Source organism: Camponotus floridanus, unplaced genomic scaffold, assembly GCF_003227725.1.
Source record: "Camponotus floridanus strain SB8 unplaced genomic scaffold, Cflo_v7.5 scaffold200, whole genome shotgun sequence".
NCBI classification, from domain to species: Eukaryota; Metazoa; Arthropoda; class Insecta; order Hymenoptera; family Formicidae; genus Camponotus; species Camponotus floridanus.
Window position 1 is genome coordinate 215,137 of NW_020229327.1, and position 21,493 is coordinate 236,629.

A 21,493-nucleotide genomic window follows, 5' to 3' on the forward strand; every position below is an offset into this window, starting at 1 on the left:
AATTTAAAAATGATAGCGCGTCATATTTTTTTTATATAATATATATAATTATATATATTATATAATATTGTATATTTTATCTATCATAATTACACAACAAAATGAATTTTATTTAAGCTCGCCTAGAAACTATTTTTGTAAAATGTAACGAATAACTTTCTTATGAAGTAAACAGCACGAATAAGTAGAATTTTTTTTGAGAAACCTGTCTAATCTTTTGAGAACCTTGTCTGGTGTCATTATAATAAGCAGTCGACCATCATTGAATTCTACTGGGTCGAAAAATTTCATTAAAGTATTTTCCCTTATAAAGTATAACTAGAGAAATAGAGATTGTAGTTTTGATAATACATAATAAATATTCTCATAAAAATAAAATCTCAATTTCATTGACACAGACAGTGCAGTGCAATATTTTGACATTAAATGGCATAAAATACTTTTAATAAATTTTTACTTTGACCATATGTGTTACAAATACTATTATATTTCCGTGGAAATAAATAATATTTTATATTGGCAGGTGTATAATCAATATTCTTTATAATATTCACCAATACGAATCAGAGGATGGCCGATTTGACTAGACTACGGGCTTAAAGTGGTAATTCTCTTTCTCTCAACGATATTCTATAGAAGCGCTCTTAAAATGGTAATTTTCTCTCTCTCTCTTTCTCTCAATGATATTCTATAGAAGCGCTCGGTCAAGTCATTCTATACGTTCGGCTCTATTGTGTTTGTGTTCCATGTATGTATATGTATGTGTTTATATATATATATATATATATATATATATATATATATATATATATATATATATATATATATACACAGAGTGTATCAGACCATCCGTGCCAGCCGAATATCTCAAAAATCGAGAACGGCAGACAAAAATGTTTCTTACAAAAGTTGTAGAGTTTCGAGTAACGCATTACACAGCAATATTAGTATGACCTTGAATAGCGTTGTCAAGGTCATGTAAAGATCACCTTCAATTTCTTCAATGAAATCCCCCATTTTTTATTACATATCCTTGTAGCTTATTTCGAGAGCTTTCCGAAACACTATAATAAAGTATTTCTTCATTGAGTACTTTTCGAGTTATAAGGCTTAAAATAATTTCTTAATTTTACATAAACCATAAAATATCTAGTATATTCATTTTTCGATTATCTTACCTTAATACTTTTATGTACAAAATAATGAAAGGAATCGATTGGTTTAAAGAAAACATGTAGTTGTTTTTGAGAAAAAATATGTAATTGTTAATTGCAAATTACATATTTTTTCTTACACCAATCGATTCCTCTCATTATTTCGTACATAAACGTATTAAGGTAAGATAATTAAAAAATGAATATTTTACTAGATATTTTATGGTTTTTTTATGCAAAATTAAGAAATGATTTCAAGCCTCATACTCGAAAAGTACTCAATGAAGAAATACTTTATTATAGTTTTGGAAAACTCTCGAAATAAGCTACAAGGATATGTAATGAAAAATGGGGGATTCCATTGAAGAAATTGAAGGTGATCTTTACGTGACCTTGACAACGCTATTCAAGGTCATACTAATATTACTATGTAATGCGTTACTCGAAACCCTACAACTTTTGTAAGAAACATTTTTGTCGTTCTCAGTTTTTGAGATATTCGGCTGGCACGGGTGGACTGATACACCCTGTATATATATTACAGTTTATAAATTCTAATTTAAACTAGGATTCCGTCCTATGTCCCACTGTATCTCAATCCTTGGCCACTTTGTCTGCAGGACTGTCAGCATTGGATTGCTATCCATGATACACTTCACAGTGCACTCGAGTAATACCGCTTGTCCCATGTGGTACTTCACTCTATTTTCCGGATTGCTACGTTGCAGACCATTGTAGTGATACAAGACGAATGTATCTGGACACATACATGGTTCTTCGGGGAAAAATTCATCCATAAACAATGCGAGAAGAATTATTCCTAGATTTTCACTATCCAGTTTTCTTCTTATGATATTGACACTGCAAAAATATTTCAGTGTTCAATGAAAATATTTTGACAGTCAAATTTAATACAAGTTACATACTTTTATCTTTTATGTAGTTTTAAATCAATGCAGTAACAATATAAATGTAAAGAGGAAACAAGAAAACGTACTATTCTGCATCAGTCACCAGCCCTAATTCCGCCATTACATTCTGCAGTTGATTCGCCGCGATAAAATTATTTCCTTCTGGATCGAAGCGTTTGAAAATTCTTCGCGCCTGCTCTGCCGGTGTTTCTGGACTCACTAATCGCTTTTCTGTCGAGAACAGCACGGTTAAATGCGTGTCCGATCCCACCACCCAAATCGGATGCGAGGGTGACTTTAGAAATGTTCCCACTTCGCAATAACGTAAGTGTTCCAATAGAGTCAAAAATCCCACTTTATTCTGTTTATCTATCCCACGTAATTCTGCAAAACATTTAATATGTAATGTATTAATGTATTAATGTAGAAAAAAGATTTTACGTGCGTAATACATATAAAAAAAATACATGGAATTGTGAGATATGAATAGTTGTATTGTGTTTAAAAAAAAAAAAAATAAAATAAAGCTATCTCACTTAATCCACTGATGTCCTGATCGTGATCCCAAACATGACTAACTGCTCGACCAGTCAGCATTAAATTTATTAAATTTTGACTTCCATATCCATAGGTGGAGTCAATCATGGGTTCTATGGGCTCCAACATTTCAAGACATATTTCTGAAGCTCCTTTTGTACACATCACGGTGTAAAGTAGCAACAATACGCCATACTGATCTTTCAACATTCCAATTCGTTCTGTAAAGAAATCCTCCACATCATCGATGCTCCTTGTAATAAATATCCTGAAAGATAATAAATAAAATATAATTAATAATAAGAAATAAAATTTTCAGCATTAAGTATTAGAAAGAAAAGCTCCAGCATTAGTTCAAAATATATACAGGGTGTCCCAAAAGTACCGGACCGGTCAAATATTTCATAAACTATACTTTAGAAAGTACTTTAGAAAGAAATGTTTCAGACAAAAGTTGTATGGCTTGATAGTGGCAATGATTTGACATGGGAGAGTCATTTGAAAGTCACGTGAAGATCACCGTCAATTTCTTAAATGGAACCTCCTATTTTTTATTAAATATTCTGGTAGCTCACGTCGAGAGCTTTCCAAAACACTATAATAAAGTATTTCTTCATTAAGTATTTTTCGAGTTATGAGGTTTGAAATCATTTCTTAATTTTACATAAACCGTAAAATATCTTGTAAAATATTCATTTTTCGATTATCTTACCTTAATAATTTTATGTACAAAATAATGAGAGGAATCAATTGGTGTAAAGAAAAAACATAGTTGTTTTTAAGGAAAAAATATGTAATTTGCAATTAACAATTACATATTTTTTTTTAAACAATGTGTTTTCTTTACACCAGTTGATTCCTCTCATTATTTTGTACATAAAAGTATTAAGGTAAGATAATCGAAAAATGAATTTTATTAGGTATTTTATGGTTTATGCAAAATTAAGAAATTATTTCAAGCCTCATAACTCGAAAAGTACTCAATGAAGAAATACTTTATTATAGTGTTTTGAAAAGCTCTCGAAATAAGCTACACGAATATGTAATAAAAAATAGGGGGTTCCATTTAAGAAATTGACGGTGATCTTCACGTGACTTTCAAATGACTCTCCCATGTCGAATCATTGCCACTATCTAATGACCCCCTTCAAGCCATACAACTTTTGTCTGAAACATTTCTTTCTAAAGTGCATAGTTTATGAAATATTCGACCGGTCCGGGACTTTTGGGACACTCTGTATATCTTCTGGCATGAACGTACCTCAATTGAGAATGAAAAACTTCTGATTCCAATGACTCTTGTTTTGTAGCCTGTGTTTCACTAATTTGATTAACTTTGCTAGTATCTTGGTCTGAATTTATTGCGGTTTCCGTCAATTTAGTATCGGAACTTTCTTTATCAGATGCAAAATCATTGGAATCATTGGCATATACTATCGAATACTTGGGATCTCGAACATTGACGGCTTGATTTATAATTTCAATCATAGCTTTCACAAGTAACTGATCACACTTTTTCGCCTGGATAGTCTTCCAAATTACGACATCGCTTTCCAATAGCAACTGTTTCAAGATAAATGCCTGAACCGAGGCTATGACGGCGCAAGGCCCTCCTTCTCTCTGTACAAGTGCGGTAGGTTCATCTATACTGAAATGAAAGCCTGTAAAAAACGATAATTATTAGATAGTTACTCTAGAAAATAATAACGATGTAAGTTCAAAATATTTCATTATGAGTTTTATAATGTGATTTTATATCATGTAAAGCACACGTGCGTATCTCGTAAACGTTATTCGAGTATTAAATTATCAAATTGATCAATTTCACAGGGTTGTAAAGAGTCTTGAAAGAGATTGCGGAATAACAGGGGAGGATATCGTGAGAAGCGAATTCCCAAGCCTTCTTCAGTGAAAATGATTACAAATGTCACTGCTCATCGGCCATTACACCGATGTAACATGACGTATGCGCGATTTTATCTGCCTCCGAGAAACTCAATCGTCCAGAATAATATTCCTCGCTACCTTGCGCCCATCGCTTAAAAATGTCCTCCTTGACGGTCGAACCCCAAAGGAGCGTTTTGATGTTTTTCAGGAGCTCGTCGTCGCTTGCGGCGACATTTTCGGCCATTATCTTTCGGATGCGTAAGATTTACGGGAGGTTAAAACGCGCCGTGTATACGAATTTTATCTGGCGATGATCATAATATCACTCTCGGCGACTTTTACGCTGGCTTCTCGTGGGATTCGCGAGGATTATCCGTCACATATAGGGGCACCACTACGATAACCTATTATGTACAACAGACAACTGCCAAGTACGCCGCCATTTTGATCGGTCTTTCCTTCAGCTGAAATTCGCTCTGGACCATAGACTTAAAACTAGACATGAAACTTGAGTAGACGGAGACTAGAGCATTAAAAAAGTAAGTATTCTCGTCATTCGTATTGAGTTGACCGACAGTCATCGTTTTCTGAAAAAAAATTCTTTAGGCCGGATCTACAATAGGTAATTTAAGCCCTAAGCCTTAAGAATTTGACCAATCACAGTCGAGTATTCTCTTCATACTTGACTGTGATTGGTCAATCTCTTAAGACTTAAGGCTTAAATTAAAACCTATTGTAGACCCGGCCTTATGGAATCATTTGTATTTCATATGAAGATGTTTGAAGTGCAATTAAAAGGATTTGTGAGTCATCCGTATAATTTTAATTATTATTTTTTTTATTATGTAATTAGCCGACATAGATAAATATAAAAAAATTTTTACATAAATCCGTTTGTATTTCGTTTGAGGAGTTTTGAAGTGTAAAAGGTTTGTAAGTTATTAGATTAATTGTAATTAAATATTTTTAGACTGTGAACCGGAAATTACACTTTCAATTACACTTCAAAACTCTTCAAACGAAATACAAACGATTTTATGTAAAAATATTTTTTTATATTTATCTATACTGGCTAATTATATAATAAAAAAAAATATTAATTAATTAAAATTATACAGATGATGCATAAATCTTTTTAATTGCACTTCAAACATCTTCATACGAAATACAAACGATTCCATAAAGAATTTTTTTCAGAAAACGTTGACTGTCGATCAACTCAATACGAATATTCTGTCCGCCATTTTTCTTCCAATCATATGTGAAGGTTAGGTATGTTTTGTATACATCAAACATCAACAACCTTTATAGTCTCGAAGTTATAAACACATCGTGTTTTCGTTTCATCGTCGCAAAAGTTCTAATGGTGCTTTCAAAATGCAATATGTAATTTAATTTACAAAATGTAATTTACAAATAGCCAAAACTTAACTTAAAAATACAAATATGTGAAAATATGACAAAACTGCAACATAAAGACAATTTTTGCGACGAGTATTATAAATAACATGTCTTTAATCCTTGAAATTGTTCTAAATATGTGTTGCTTCAAAAACATGCAATGAAACGGAGACACGATATGTTGATTTATGAAAACTATGATACTTTCTACTTGCGCGTTTAAGAACACATGTTAATTAATTAAGAATCAATTAATACCTATTTTCAGTTTAACAGAATCGATATTTAAAATTAATTTTTAGATTAATCGCGAGATCGAAAAGCGTATGTATATGTACAATCAATGCGTATTGACATATATGAAAACATCTAACCTTTCATGCAGTTGGAAGAAAAATGGCGGACGAAAATACTCATATTTATAGAGCCTTACGGAGACCTTTACGAGAGGAAGCTGATAATAGCGATAACAGGTACTAATTAGCATACATGACATATACCTGCAACCTTATGATACTTTTTTATTAATGTAACATTCACAGGATTATGATATATATATATATATATATATATATATATATATATATATACATATATGTGTATATACAGGGTGTCCTAGACCACCCGTACGCCCCTTTTCTTTCAAAAACTAAACATTTTAGAGAAAAACGTTTTGGACAAAAATTGTATGGTTTTGAGGAAACATAAGATGATGTCATTGGTTTGACCTTGGATGGCATCGTTAAGGTCAGGTCAACGACACCTTTAATTTGTTAAATGGAACCACCTATTTTTTATTGCATATTCTTATAGCTTATGTCGAGAGCTTTCCAAAACACTATAATAAAATATTTTTTCATCAAGTACTTTTCGAGTTATAAGGCTTGAAATCATTTCTTAATTTTACATAAATCATAAAATATCTTATAAAATATTCATTTTTCGATTATCTTATTTTAATAATTTATGTACAAAATAATAAGAAGAATCAATTGGTATAAAGAAAACACATAGTTACTTTTAAGAAAAAATATTTAATTGTTAATTGCAAATTACATATTTTTTCTTCGAAATAACTGTGTGTTTTCTTTACACCAATTGATTCCTCTCATTATTTTGTACATAAAAATATTAAGGTAAGATAATCGAAAAATGACTATTTTACAAGATATTTTATGGTTTATATAAAATTAAGAAATGACTTCAAGCCTCATAATTCGAAAAGTACTTCATGGAAAAATAATTTATTATAGTGTTTTGGAAAGCTCTCGAGGTAAACTACAAGAATATGCAATGGAAAATAGGTGGTTCCATTTAAAAAATTAAAGGTGTCTTTAACCTGATCTTAACGATGCCATCCAAGGTCAAACCAATGACACCATCTTATGTTTCCCTCAAAACCATACAATTTTTGTCCAAAACGTTTTTCTCTAAAATACTTAGTTTTTGAAAGAAAAGGGATGTACGCGTGGTCTAGGACACCCTGTATATACAGGGTGTCCCATTTTAATCGATGACCCCGAATAACTTTTTTAATTTTGATTGTAGGAAAAAATGTTTCAGACAAAAGTTGTATGACTTGAAGGGAGACATAAGATGGTATCATTGGTTTTATCTTGAAAAGTTGTTTGAAGGTCACATGAAGGCCACCTTCAATTTTTTTAATGGAACCCCCTATTTTTTATTATTTATTCTTGTAGCTCATCTCGAGAGCTTTTCAAAACACTATAATAAAGTATTTCTTCATTGAGTACTTTTCGAGTTATAAGGCTTGAAATCATTTTTTAATTTTACATAAACCATAAAATATCTAGTAAAATATTCATTTTTCGATTGTCCTACCTTAATACTTTTATGTACAAAATAATGAGAGGAATCAATTGCTGTAAAGAAAACAAATAATTATTTCGAAGAAAAAATATGTAATTTGCAATTAACAATTCCATATTTTTTCTTAAAAACAACTGTATGTTTTCTTTACACCAATTGATTCCTCTCATTATTTTGTACATAAAAGTATTAAATAAATTGGTATATAATTCGGCTCTATGTATTTAAACAACATAATAATTAAGTAACGAGCACTAAGAGCCCAACAAACGCGGATGGCAATGCGTAAATTTTTACGAACATTAATTGTTCGCGAAATTTTTTTTTTTTTTTTTTTTTTTTAAATTTTCGCGAACAATTAATGTTCGTAAAAATTTACGCATTGCCATCCGCGTTTGTTGGGCTCTTAGTGCTCGTTACTTAATTATTATGTTGTTTAAATACATAGAGCCGAATTATATACCAATTTATTTAGAATTACACGTCGAGCTAATTATCGTGTTCTCATTATTTCCACCGATTAATAAAAACGTACAGGAGAAGTATCGGTGTGGGGCTGAATAGCTCAGTGGTAAGAGCAGTCGCCCGGCAAGCGAAAGACTCGGGTTCGATTCCCGATTCAGCGACTTCGCCCCGGTATTTTTCCTGTCTACATCTCTCCAGGGGGGTAAAGGGATTGTTATAGAAGTCTCAAACCAAGAGAATCTATAACTTGGCATATGTGCATATGTCTTAAAAAAAAAAAAAAAAAAAAAAAAATTCGCGAACAATTAATGTTCGTAAAAATTTACGCATTGCCATCCGCGTTTGTTGGGCTCTTAGTGCTCGTTACTTAATTATTATGTTGTATAAAAGTATTAAGGTAAGATAATCGAAAAATGAATGATTTACTACATATTTTATGGTTTATGTAAAATTAAGAAATTATTTCAAGCGTTATAACTCAAAAAGTGCTTAATGAAAAGGTACTTAATTATAGTGTTTTGGAAAGCTCTCGAGATAAGCTACAAGAATATGCAATAAAAATGGAGATTCCCGTTTGAGAGAAAAGTTGCCCCCCACCCCCAGGGAAGCGGGGGCGAGGTCGATTTTGGTATCATTCGACGGCCCTCTTCGACAGAAACAACTTTTATTTTGGATATTATGTCGTAAAATGCGTATTTTTTAAGTTATTTCGATTTGTCAGGTTACATGGGACACCCTATATATATATAGGGTTGTAATATTAATATGCGCATCGTTAATTGTTTTTATCGAAAATAAAATTATTGACCGTGGAAAATCCTTTGAGAACTTTTTTCTCATTTTTTTTCTCATGAATAAATAATAAAAACTAATTTGATTGTAATAATTTTTACAGAAGATATGAATTCAGTTGTTCAAAACAAGTTTATTCTTTATAGACGAAAATGAAATTTTCGCATCAATGTGACTCTTTTTAAATGATAATCGATATATCGAAATATCTTCTTGCGAGAGCTGATACATTTTCTCTTGTATACATTTGTATCAATCAATCAATGAATTGTTGCACAGATGACAAATAAATTACACAATAAATATCATTATAAATATTTTTATAAAAATTATGTTATTATATTATATTATTATTAAATTATATTATCACATTATAATTATATTATTTATATTATTATATAATTATAAGTTATAATAATAATTATTATTATAATTTACAATAATAAAAATTATTATTTTAATTATAATTATAATTAAATAATAATAATAATTATTATTATTAAATATACAATTTTTATTACATGTATATATTTATTTTTATTATTATATATTTAATTATTATATAATATGTCATTTTATTATTATTATAGTGATAATTATTATTTTACATAAATCAACTCTAATTTTATGTATCATCCTCTTTGCGACTTTCTTTGTATGCCTCAGTTCCCAGACAGCACACATGTCCAAAAGACATCTAAAAGACTACTTAAAGACGTCTTAAAGTCCTTTAGACATCTTTAAGACGTCTTTTGGCCTTTTTGTGCTGTATGGGTTAAGACATTCGCACAATAATTATTATTATCACTGTTTTAAGATATAAACATGCGCGTGTCATATACGCAATTTTCTACACGCAATATTTTAAACGGGCGGATCTCTCTCATCGAGGATTAAAGGACTATTGAAATAATTTGTTGAGAATTCTATTTCATTGTTTCATTTTATTTAAAAATAAAAGCACATAGTAGAGAATTAACGTATACTTGTAAAAATCGCCTGATGCGAGAGTTGTATAGTTACATGTACGTATAATCACAATACTTGACGATATGATGGATAACTTCTTATACTTAATACATTCTGTCCGTTATTGCTCGTAATAGGGTGCTCGTATTCCGAGTGAAAGTCATGGCTCGTAAATCTAAGGCGGCAGAGAAGGTATTAGGCATTCCGTGATGGCTCGCCGTGGTAAACGATTGGAATTCCAAAGAAAGTATTTTTTTTCGCGGGAAAAAGGAAGACAACGATAGAGACAAGTCCTTTAGAAGCGCTTTGGAAAGCTCCAAAATAATGGAAACAAGATCTAATCAAAGGAGTGGAAGGTCTCTCGAGATGATTTTTCCGTTAGCCAGTCAGTCGATGACCCGATCAGGAGCTAATGTAAACTGAAACATCGCGGAAACATGTTTTTTGAGATGCAGATAAAGGCGAGTGTGTCAGTCAGCATTTTAATATATATATATATATATATATATATATATATATATATATATATATATAATTTAATATATATATTTAAATTTTTAATATATGTATTAAATATTATATATATATATATATATATATTATTAATTTTTAATATATATATATATTTAATATATATATATTTTAATATATATATATATATATATATATATTATATATATATATTGTAAATTTTTCATGATAATATTTTACAGATAATTAATTCGTAAAGTTTTCGTGATACCTTTTTTCTTTTGATCGTTGATTGTGAATCGCGAGAAAAACGTGTCGTGGCGACGAAGACACGTAACGTTTTACGCAGACCCGTCGACGAGAAGTTATTTTCTCCTCGAGCGCTCGCCTCGCTACGCTAATCGCGTAGCGTAATTAGATTCTACCAGGCCTAATGAGTCATAACTGTCAGTATGGAGATCGACGTACATGCTTTTTGCTGACGAGTTCTTATGATCCCACTTATAGAAGCGAGATTTTACACACGGAAGTGTATATGTGTATGTGGTTTTAACTTTTCGGAAGCTCGTTCCACGTTACATTCTAATTGAAGCGACCCGAGGCAGCTGTTCATATACATATATATACAGAGTGGCCCCGAACGTTCCAGTCAGACTTTGAGATCTTATAGGAAATTTAAATCTGAACAAAAAATTTCCTATAAACATGGGTCGAAAAATGCTTCCTTAAGAAGTTATCGCTCGAAAACCTCTGATGAAGGAAGAGCAAAAAGTGAAAAGAAAATAAAATAAAAAGAAAATGAAATTAAATAAATTTCTTGAAAAAAGTCTTTATTCATTTTCTACTATTACGTGCTATTAAAATATTTGTTTAAAAAAAAATTATTTTATTTTCATAAAAAAAAGATTTTTATTTTTTATTTTTATCCTTTTTTTCAAGAAATTTATTTAGTTTCATTTTCTTTTCACCTTTTGCTCTTCCTTCATCAGAGGTTTTTGAGCGATAACTTCTTAAGGAAGCATTTTTCGACCCATGTTTATAAGAAATTTTTTGTTCAGAATTAAATTTTCTATAAGATCTTAAAATCTAGCCGTAATGTTCAGGGCCATCCTGTATATATATATATATATACATATATTATATACACGATGAATAAACTTCAAGTCTCGTCTCATCGGTTAATCTTGACCGAGCGCGTTAATGTCACAAAGTTCAAAGGAATACACCGGAAGCACATTCGCACATGAGTAATGACCTTCCGTGTAGCGCTTTCGGCTTGAGAAGCGATCCATTCATATAATTTTACTAGCAATTACAGAAGTAATATCAGAGAAAGGTATCTTTGTTATATAAGAGATGGTTTCTCATTGTCAAGCCGGCAAAAGTGCAAGTCGTAGCGTTTGCAAGCACGTGAATGGATACATGTAACGCGTGCGTGTCTCTAAACACTTAAAAAATTTATTGAATTTAACTAACATACACATACACGTACTCGCGGTTACGGTCTCCTCAATGTTATTTCTCTAGCGCATATTTTCTATTATGTTTGCATATTTCGAGGTGCCATGGTATGGTATGGTCCATCATAGATCGGTGAACCGTGTCGATTCTGGCCTGCTTTCGCTTTTGTGGTGTCGAAAGAATGCAATGAAATAAGTTTAGAATCTATACACATATACATGTATACATATATGTATGTAAACATACTCATGGAACCAGTAATGTTCCAGCATTCGTCAAGGTATTTGCTTGTAATTTACGAGTATTATTTGAAAATAATAATTCAGATACATCCTTTGATTTAAAAGTGAAACGCTGAGAATACCAAGCGATAGAAGCGAGTCTTACGAAACGTTTGCATTAAAGTATGCTTATCATTTCCTCAGATTACGTCATTACTACTCCTCGGCTGTATCGCCGTATAATCAATCTATTTAACCAGGGAACCGATATTAGACGACGACGAGACGACTGTCGAGAGTCATCTTCGAATGAAAATTTGGACATCGGATCCGATGCCGGATTCCAAGAATATCTTATCGTCCAACTCAAATCAACGAAAGTATCCGGTATGGAAGAGCGACATGTATCAGCATAGGCGTCGGCAGGGGGGGGCAAGATAGGGCATTTGCCCCCCCCCCTGAATCAGAGAAATAATTGAGAACCAAATCACAAATAAATAAGAACCAACATCACAACACAAATAAATCAAATCCAAATTCAAAACGATAATAATCCAGTAGGCCTATTCCACTATAAAAAATTGTTTCAATAGATTTCCACGTCGCCTATGAGGTACTATTGCTGACGCGTTTTTTCTAGAGTGATTTTCCCAGTAAATCTATTCCACTATAAAAATTAATTGTTTCTTGTTTATTGCCATAAACAAGCGCGCGACGCTTTGTCTCAGGTACGGTACTCTCCGTTTATATAACTAATATAACATCGTTTTTTCGTTGGCATTATTATTGTAAAATATAAAATATTTCAATATGGATATACGAAACTTTTTTAAAAAACCGAGATTAGAGGAAAGTGACCAGTCAGAAACCCAATCCTCGGATACAAAGGAAAATACAAAAAAAAAATACAAAAAAATACCTTTCTCGATTTGCACCTACCTTGTCGCGGTGAGAAAGCTTTTATAACTAAGAGGTGTATTAATTTAAAATTACACACACATATATATATATATATATATATATATATATGTTATTCAAAAAATATTTTGGATCATGCCCCCCCCTTAGAAAAAATCCTAGCGACGCCTTTGTGTATCAGAGGTTGAAGATAAGGTCGTTAGAAATTCGGCCATTGGCCACAAAGGAGGACGACGGCGGGGAGAAACCGAGAGGTGAGAGAGAAATATTTTTCGTGCGCGGAGATCACGCTGCCGAGTGAAAATATTATTTCATAAGACTTCTTTGACCTTAGGCCAGCAGGTGAGCAAGGTTTCACAGCGGGAGATGTCTCGTATCAACGCGGAGGTCGGCACCGATTATGACGATCACCAAGAACGGAATTACGTCAGGGTCGTGCAAGATGAAATCTTCCGTACGACTGACGAAAGGAATCCGTTGGTCAAGGAGGAGGAGATCGACTTGGGTTTCCTCGACGACCTTGGCGGTCTGGCTCCCTATTTGCCAGATACCGAGGATAGCAGTGTTCCTCTGAACAAGGAAGAGTCTTCTGGCGGCTTCTTCAACTGGCTTCTGTCGATGTTAGGATTGACTTCTCTCGTCGTGGATGAGAAAATCAGGGACGAGGAATCCACTGAGCCAAAATTTAACAGGTCGACTTCGGGGTCTTCTGGCAGCTTCTTCAACTGGCTTCTGTCGATGTTAGGATTAACTTCTTCCGTCGTCGATGACACAATTAAGAACAAGAGCTCCACTGATCCGAAATTTAACAGGTCGATCTCGAACGAGTCGAAGAAACTAGCTAAAGATCGATGAGAAATGGATGAAAAAAAGATGGTTTTCTTGCCGAAACTCAAAATTCGATATAATGCTGAGAAATTGGCTGAGAATCAACAGAGGGTCCCGATTGACCACATCACCAATTGGCTAATTTAAAATAGGACTCTCTGATTGGTTAATCATTGCTGGTTACCCTAGGGACAAATCGATATAATTGGCTGTGGTAAATCGCAACGTGATCAAACAGGATACTCCTAGAATCGACCCTGAAACCAAAACCGCTAAATGAAATCAGTTCAACATGACGTATATATCCTCCCTCAAAATATATCCTCTCCATTGATCGTTTTAAGATTTCTCCCCCGATCGCTACATCGCATGATAATTATTATTAACTTGTAGAAAATATAAATTCACCAGACCAATTCATCAATTCGAGATGCCGCCGACTTTCATGGAAATAGCGACGTAATTAAAAAGTATAATAGAAAGTCAAAACAAAACAATACAATGAAATAGTACGAGGTAAGCGGATATTCAAAGATGCATCGATTGAATAGTTTTACCGACGAGCCTACCGCAGGTTAATTGACATCTCGATAAGTATAGAATTACATGCTACTCGAAATTAATTTAACGCTCGGTTGATAATTGTGCCATTTGTAGATGTAGACTTCTAAGATTTCTTGATTTCTTAATTACGTAGAATGAAAGCGAGTGTAATTAAATGAACATTTTATCACATGCGATCAAATGTGATCAAATAGAACAGTCTCATCGTGTGAAAAATGTGTACATATTGTTTTCCTTCAATTTCTTTTACATAAAGATAGTACATTTTTCAATGAATTATAGATATGTTTGCGGCATATTTCTTAGACGACAAAATCTTCTACGCAGATCTACCCGTATATTATATTAAAGCATCTGAATCGCAGCGCAACGTTTGAGAGTTTCTGATGCTTTCGCAAGTTTCAACGATGTTATGCGCGTATGGTGAAATTCGTACGGTGAAATTTATCCGGTAAATCGGGCACGAGACGGAGGAACGCATTGCCGAACAGGTGTCCCGTTTTTACGATCAGATAATTCGTGATATTCGATACATACATTTATATATAACGTATCACACGCCTCTCTCTTTCTCGCTCTAAGTCGGAGAATCTATACAACTTGAAATGGATTAACGGTATTTGCATACCACCGGAAGTATAACGAATGTATAATGATTCGAGCACACGTAAGAGTTATTACACGGCGAGAACGATGCTAGAGGAAGGAGAAAAAGGAAAACGCGGGATCGCAGGCCGCATTCGCAGAGATTACTGGGGGCGGAGGGGGGGGGGAGATTAGGCGAAAGAAGAGATAAGCCGCACACAACACACGGAGTGTGTATATGTTCCGGTTTAGCGGTCCGATATTCGTTGGCGAGACGTGCGAATCGCGAGCGGTTGCTTGGTTTTGCAACGCGGAGCGGCTCGCGTACTCGCCGTAATTAGTTTGACTTTCACCCATCGCGCTCTACCGTCCGTCCAAGTAGGCGGCCATGGTTGAGGACCTATGAGGCCTCGATCTGGCCAATCGAGGTTCGGTCGACGCGACTTTTTTCACACGAAGAAGACAGGAGCAGATTTTGAAATCGATACGCCGCATACATATACAGGGTGTTTCTTAATAAGTGCGAACAATTTTAAGAGATGATTCTTTGTCGAAAATTAAGGAGGGTTTTTATACAAACATTAAAAAGATCTAATAAAAAATTGAAAGGGAGGGGGGGTTGCTAGTTTCATACCTTTATAACAATACGGGAGGCTAAAAAATATAAAATATATTTTTTAAATAAAAATATAAAAATATTAATAAATAACCTTTTTACTAGTAGAAAATATCCTCCTAATTTCATTTTTTTTAACTTGTTCCAACTTTGAGGAAAAAATAAAAACCTAATTTTTACCCCCATTTTTGGAGGAGTGCAGCACACAGGGAGAAATGTAGGAGCATATGTTTATATGAAAAAACCCTCTTAATTTTCGACAAAGAATCATCTCCTAAAATTTTTCGCACTTATTAAGAAATACCCTTTATATATATATATATATATATATATATATATATATATATATATATATATGTATATCGGCCAAGGGCGCGCGCGCATGAATTCCTTGGCTTTCTTTCTCTCCGAGATAAATATTATCGTCTCCATTATTATCGTATACATTACATGGATCGCAAGCCACGAGGGAGAGCCTCGAGTCCCATAATCGATAACGATTTAAATGTCGGCAACATATTAATAGAGAAATAATCCGACAGCCTTGAGAGCTGCCGTCGAAAGTCTCTTAGATTCTTCGCAGTTTCGAAAGATTAAAAGAGTCTGACTTTTTTATCTGAGAATTTTTGGATCTCCAACAATTGAATATTTACACACATATATGTATATATATTTGTGTGTATATATGTATGTATATATATCTAAGGGCGAAAGAAAAGAGGCGCCGGTATGATGCGATTTCGACACATTCGGAGAAGATTATATGAACGTCGTGTCGCGGAGAAACCTTTTGCCATTTTTTATACTCTTAGAACTATTCTTTTGAAATTTACGTGTATTACGGATCTCCTGGCAGATGTCCAGGTGCGCGTTTAACATTATAAGATGCTCCTAGTAGCTTACATCGCGACTCTACGCATCGTATTATGACATCAGAAGCGAAAAGTCGTGTGTTTCTTGCAAACGATAAATCAAGATTTAAAAAAAACAAAGTTTGCGATTCGCATTTAAAATTTATAATAAACGCTTTATAAAAAAACGCCAATGACACTGTGTCTTTTTGATTCGTGGATCAACAGATAATTCTGATTGATTATCACAAGCGATTCCTCTTCGCTGAAAATTTCGCTTTATTCGCTTTTTGCTTCAATGACAGATTAAAAATGAAGTTTTCTCCAAATCTCATTAATCGTACTATCAAATATTTAAAATCAGTTAATTTACATGGATTGTATTTATAGAGAGAGAAAAAAAAATTCATTCGTAATCCAACGTAGTCGCGAGAAATCGAGAGTTATTAAGCGAACGTGTTAAAAACGCGGGCCTAATTGATCCTGGGTATTATATGCGAGGCAGGTGAGAATGCGTTTTCGAATATGCGGACTCGAACTCTTACAATAGAAGGGAATCCGGAGTAGTCGTCCGAGATTAAGAAAACAGCTCCGATCTATCTCGGCAACGATCTCTCTCAATCTCTCGAACCGCGCCGGTGAAACTCATCGTCCACAACGAATGCGACGACGGCCATTAGTCGCGTAACTTTCGTGCGAAAATCGTATAATGTTATTAATTAGAATCGACATTTGACAGGTACGTGACAGGTCCGTCGCTTTCGCTAGGCACTTTGTCGAGGCGCGAATCGATTTTTACATTTTTTTACAATTACGAGACTAAACGTTGAGCAATCGACCTCTTATCTTTTGAAGGTAAGATCGAGTCGGGATTTATTAGGCGCGAATTATCGCGTCGATTATATCACTTATAGCTAATTGTTTACGAGCGTCTATTACGATTTCTCGTTTGTAATAACCGGGGAAAATAAGCGTCGATGGTTTGATAGATGGAGATACACTGAAAAAATTGCATTCTCAAATCCAAGAATATGCCACTTATCTTTAAAATATATACTAAAGAAGGGAGATCCTTTTGGCACTATTTTTAAAGATAAGTGACACATTCTTAAGTTGAGAATACAATTTTTTCAGTATAGGGAAAAGGGAGGCAATTTTGAATCACGCAATCGCACCGTCTATAGGGGTGGGTAAAGTATCCGCGTCTTACATATATAATAAATGATATATAATATATGTGTATGTGTTTGCGCTAAGAGAGCTGCGTCATATCACATATATGTAATATTACACAGCGAGTACGTTCACTCGCGTTCGAGGCGAAGAGCGACGTAAAATTTATGTAGCGTCAGATTTATGCGCTCGCGACTCGCTCTGATACCTTCGCCCTGATATCGTCGCGAAGATGTACTTAACGCGATCGCGATAAGGAGAAGAAAAACGAATTTCGACCGGATATTCAGCGAATCTTCTCGAGCTTTCTATGTGAACGAAATTGTAAAGAATCAAAAAGTTCCCTCCTTTTATCTACGTAATTAAGAATATCTTGGGCGGAATGATCGAGTTTTTAACACGCTTCATTGATGTCAAATTAAACATACGGAGATTTTATTATATACAGTGTTTGCTGGTATCTAGATAAAATTATCTAGATAATCATCTAGATAAAGAAATGGCTCATCTTTATCTTTAACTAGATGAAGAAATACAAAGTATCTTTATCTTTATCTTAGATGAAAAATATATGTCCTCTTATCTAAAAATTGTCTAAAATGACGTTTTCATTATGCAAAAAAGTTTTCCAGGCATGCTTCTAAAAATCTATCTGAAATATCTAAAATATATTTTGTATATTATTATTATTAATATATTATAAATATATTATTATTATATTATTAATATATTATAAATATATTATAAATATAAATTAATAAATAAATATTTATCATTTATATACTTTTTGCTTTATTATTTAAATATTCTTTAAAAAAAGAGAAAGAATATGTGTTTATGATTTTAATATCCCATTTATAATCTGCGTCACATTTTTTACAAATATTTATAGTCTTCTAAAATAAACAAAAATATCTAGATAATTATCTAGATTATCGCAATAATCATCTCATCTTTCATCTAGATTAAGTAAAAGCAAAATCATCTTTATCTCATCCAAGATAAATTTACGGATTTTTATCTTTATCGTTATCTAGATAATTTTGAAATTATCTACAGCAAACACTGATTATATGGAATGAGTCATTTATTTTGTAACCGATTGGTTTGCAACTTTATTTTCGAGGAGGATATGATTAAACCAAATTTGAAGAACTTTAAATGACAATAGAAATTAAATGGCACGTTATTTCAAAGATTTTGAGTCTTTTTATTTAACTGCATGCCTTGCATTTAAATTTAAAGAAATAATGTTTTTTGGAAAATTGCACATCGGAAAAAATTTTATAAATCTGTCTTTTTTATAAAAGTTATAATAATAATAAAAAAATAACGTCTATTGGAAATAAAAAATTACATTTATCGTGCAACTTGCTCGCGACATATATTTATAATTAACTTCTTTTTATATTTAATGAACTTTTACCGTTTTCATATTGTTATATATGTACATATGTATTTTGTCACATCTTAAGAATATTTTATATAAAAGATATGCATCTCGGCAATTGTATAAAAATCGATATAGTGTGTACGGTTTATTATTTCTAATTGGCGTATTTCTTTACATAAGAAAGATAAAAGTAAAAAAATTACAAACACAATAAAATGAATACAATACAATAAAAAATACAATACACAATACAATACAATACAATAAAAAATTACAATTAAAACGAAAGCGACAATTAAGAAATAAGAAATAACGCTTTCAATAATTTCTTTTTTATTTTTTTCAAATATATTTTTTTCATAACATGTATAATAATTCCTCTTTAATTGTTTTTTTTTTATATCTTTTTTCCAATACAACATATTTCGGAGCACACGAGGACTACACTGACCTACATCATCCCCGACTTCCGTTCGCCGCGCAATATATCCGACGAATAACTTCGCCGGTCAAGCGCCCGAGGATGAAATCAGAGTGAAATGCTCTCCGCGCCGTGCGACGCATATCAAGACCGCGACTCTTCAAAGCGCATCACGATCCTACGGCGATTATACCGTACGTTTACGAATGCCGGTAATATCCCTCCGACATCGCGATCGCGTAACGCGCGACGACCACCGGCAAGAGGCGAATTCGCACGTCCCGTTGCTCTCCTCCCGCGTCCAGGCCACGGACGACGACGACGACGTCGTCCGGATAATCGCACGGCAACAAAGTACATGTACGTGCGTTTTACTCGCGGAAGAAAGTATACATTGGGTAACGAAGCGATCGTCCAACGTCCGGTACATACACACACACACACGCACGCACACATATATTTATATATATATATATATATATGTGGTAATGATAGCGGGGGGAGAGGTCTCTCCCTCCGGGCGTAGATAATAAGACTTGCTCGAGTGTCGGATCGGTTTGCGTACAGTAGCCGCGTTTTCTTTTTTTTTTTCTCACACGCGTCTTCTCTGTCTCTAAACTCCGATTCGCTATGCAAAGCAAATAATGAATAATTCATTAATTGGTACCCTATCGATCGAGAGTAGGTAGTTATGTCAAGAGCGGTTTCGCGCACGGCATTCCCATCGGTTACGATATGCGCGATGAATAATTCACCTCTGCAGCATTTTAGGCACCTACCGAGTCAATCGGATATTTAAATCGGCACGCACGCGTCTTCCTCCCTCCCCGCGCAATAGTAAAGTATAGTTTTTTATTAACTCGCGATGCGTGTGCGGGGGAGGGAGAGGGTGCGCACTCGAGCCGTCCAGAAATATCTTTCCACGCATTTTACGTAATGCGTACGTATGCGGTAACCGCATACGTCGGTACGAAGAAAGTGAAAAGTATTCCAGCATCACCTCCAGATGATACTATTTTTATCGCTCGCGAGAATCTCCATCTCGCTTTAAATTCTTCTCAATCTCGCGGAATCCTAATTACTTGACATGACTTTCCACGTGAACGATAAAAGCCGACATAATGGCCTCTAACACGCGAAATTAAAGAACGAGAGAGACGATTCGTCGTAAATTTTACTTGTTCTTTTTATTTCTCGATTTTCACTAAATTTAATAAATCAGAAATTCAATAGAAGGCTTAAAGGACCAGCGCAATGATGAAAAGATGCGAAAAAACGGTTATAAATTTTAATTATTAATTATTATTATTAATATTTATTATATATTATATATTATTATTATTAATTATTATTATATATTATTAATTTTAATGTAATAAATCAATAAAACGTTTATTTAATTTCGGTGACAAACGCTGCGTTTCGATCCAATTCGGATCCTTTTCAATGTCAAATCGCGAAATAACAGTAAAGACATACAAATAAAATGAAATAAAATTAACAGTCATTAGTAATAATAAACGGAAAGACGCAAAACAAAATAAATAATAATAAAAGAGTCAAAAAAGTCGAAATAAATTAACGCAAATAACGGACGAATTTAAATTTAATAAATTAAATATTAAATTTAATTTAATAAATTAAATATATTAAATTATTATTAAATAAATTAAATTTTCACTATAATTGACTTTATACTTTTTTTCTCGCGCGCGAAGAAGTGAATAGAAAAAAATCAGGGGGTTCCCGAGGAAGCTTCAATTTTATCATCTACATTACAATAATTAATAATCTTGATAAAAATCTAGATTTCCGCAAAACACCCCTGTCAGGGGGTTCGCATTGTCATCGATATAATCGTTGCAAGAAAATCGACTTTCATCTCGATGATATGCGGAAGAAAAATATCGGTCAAGCGACGTCGGCTAGGCGGTAAATTGTTCCGCGGGACGATGAATCTTCATCTTGAGTACTTTCATTTTCTCCGTGCCATGCCGTGTCGCACCTCTGGGATTCTCGACCGGTAGGTCGAATTCCGTTGAAAA

The 21,493-nt window shown here is 33.4% G+C and overlaps 2 protein-coding genes across 2 annotated transcripts; one reads left to right on the forward strand and one right to left on the reverse strand.

Moving 5' to 3' along the window:
• Positions 1 to 1,398: 1,398 nt before the first annotated feature.
• LOC105252284 (ubiquitin carboxyl-terminal hydrolase MINDY-3 homolog) lies at positions 1,399 to 4,733 on the reverse strand. The gene is made up of 5 exons (XM_011259590.3): positions 4,628 to 4,733; positions 3,864 to 4,263; positions 2,602 to 2,870; positions 2,152 to 2,449; positions 1,399 to 2,015 (listed from the first exon to the last, which is right to left on the reverse strand). Exons 1-5 carry the CDS (start codon positions 4,731 to 4,733, stop codon positions 1,709 to 1,711), a joined length of 1,380 nt encoding a protein of 459 aa, XP_011257892.1. The 3' UTR covers positions 1,399 to 1,708.
• An 8,408-nt stretch (positions 4,734 to 13,141) lies between these two features.
• Positions 13,142 to 15,503, forward strand: LOC105256054. The gene is made up of 2 exons (XM_011265693.3): positions 13,142 to 13,271; positions 13,352 to 15,503. Exon 2 carries the CDS (start codon positions 13,384 to 13,386, stop codon positions 13,870 to 13,872), a length of 489 nt encoding a protein of 162 aa, XP_011263995.1. The 5' UTR covers positions 13,142 to 13,271; positions 13,352 to 13,383; the 3' UTR covers positions 13,873 to 15,503.
• Positions 15,504 to 21,493: the final 5,990 nt, after the last annotated feature.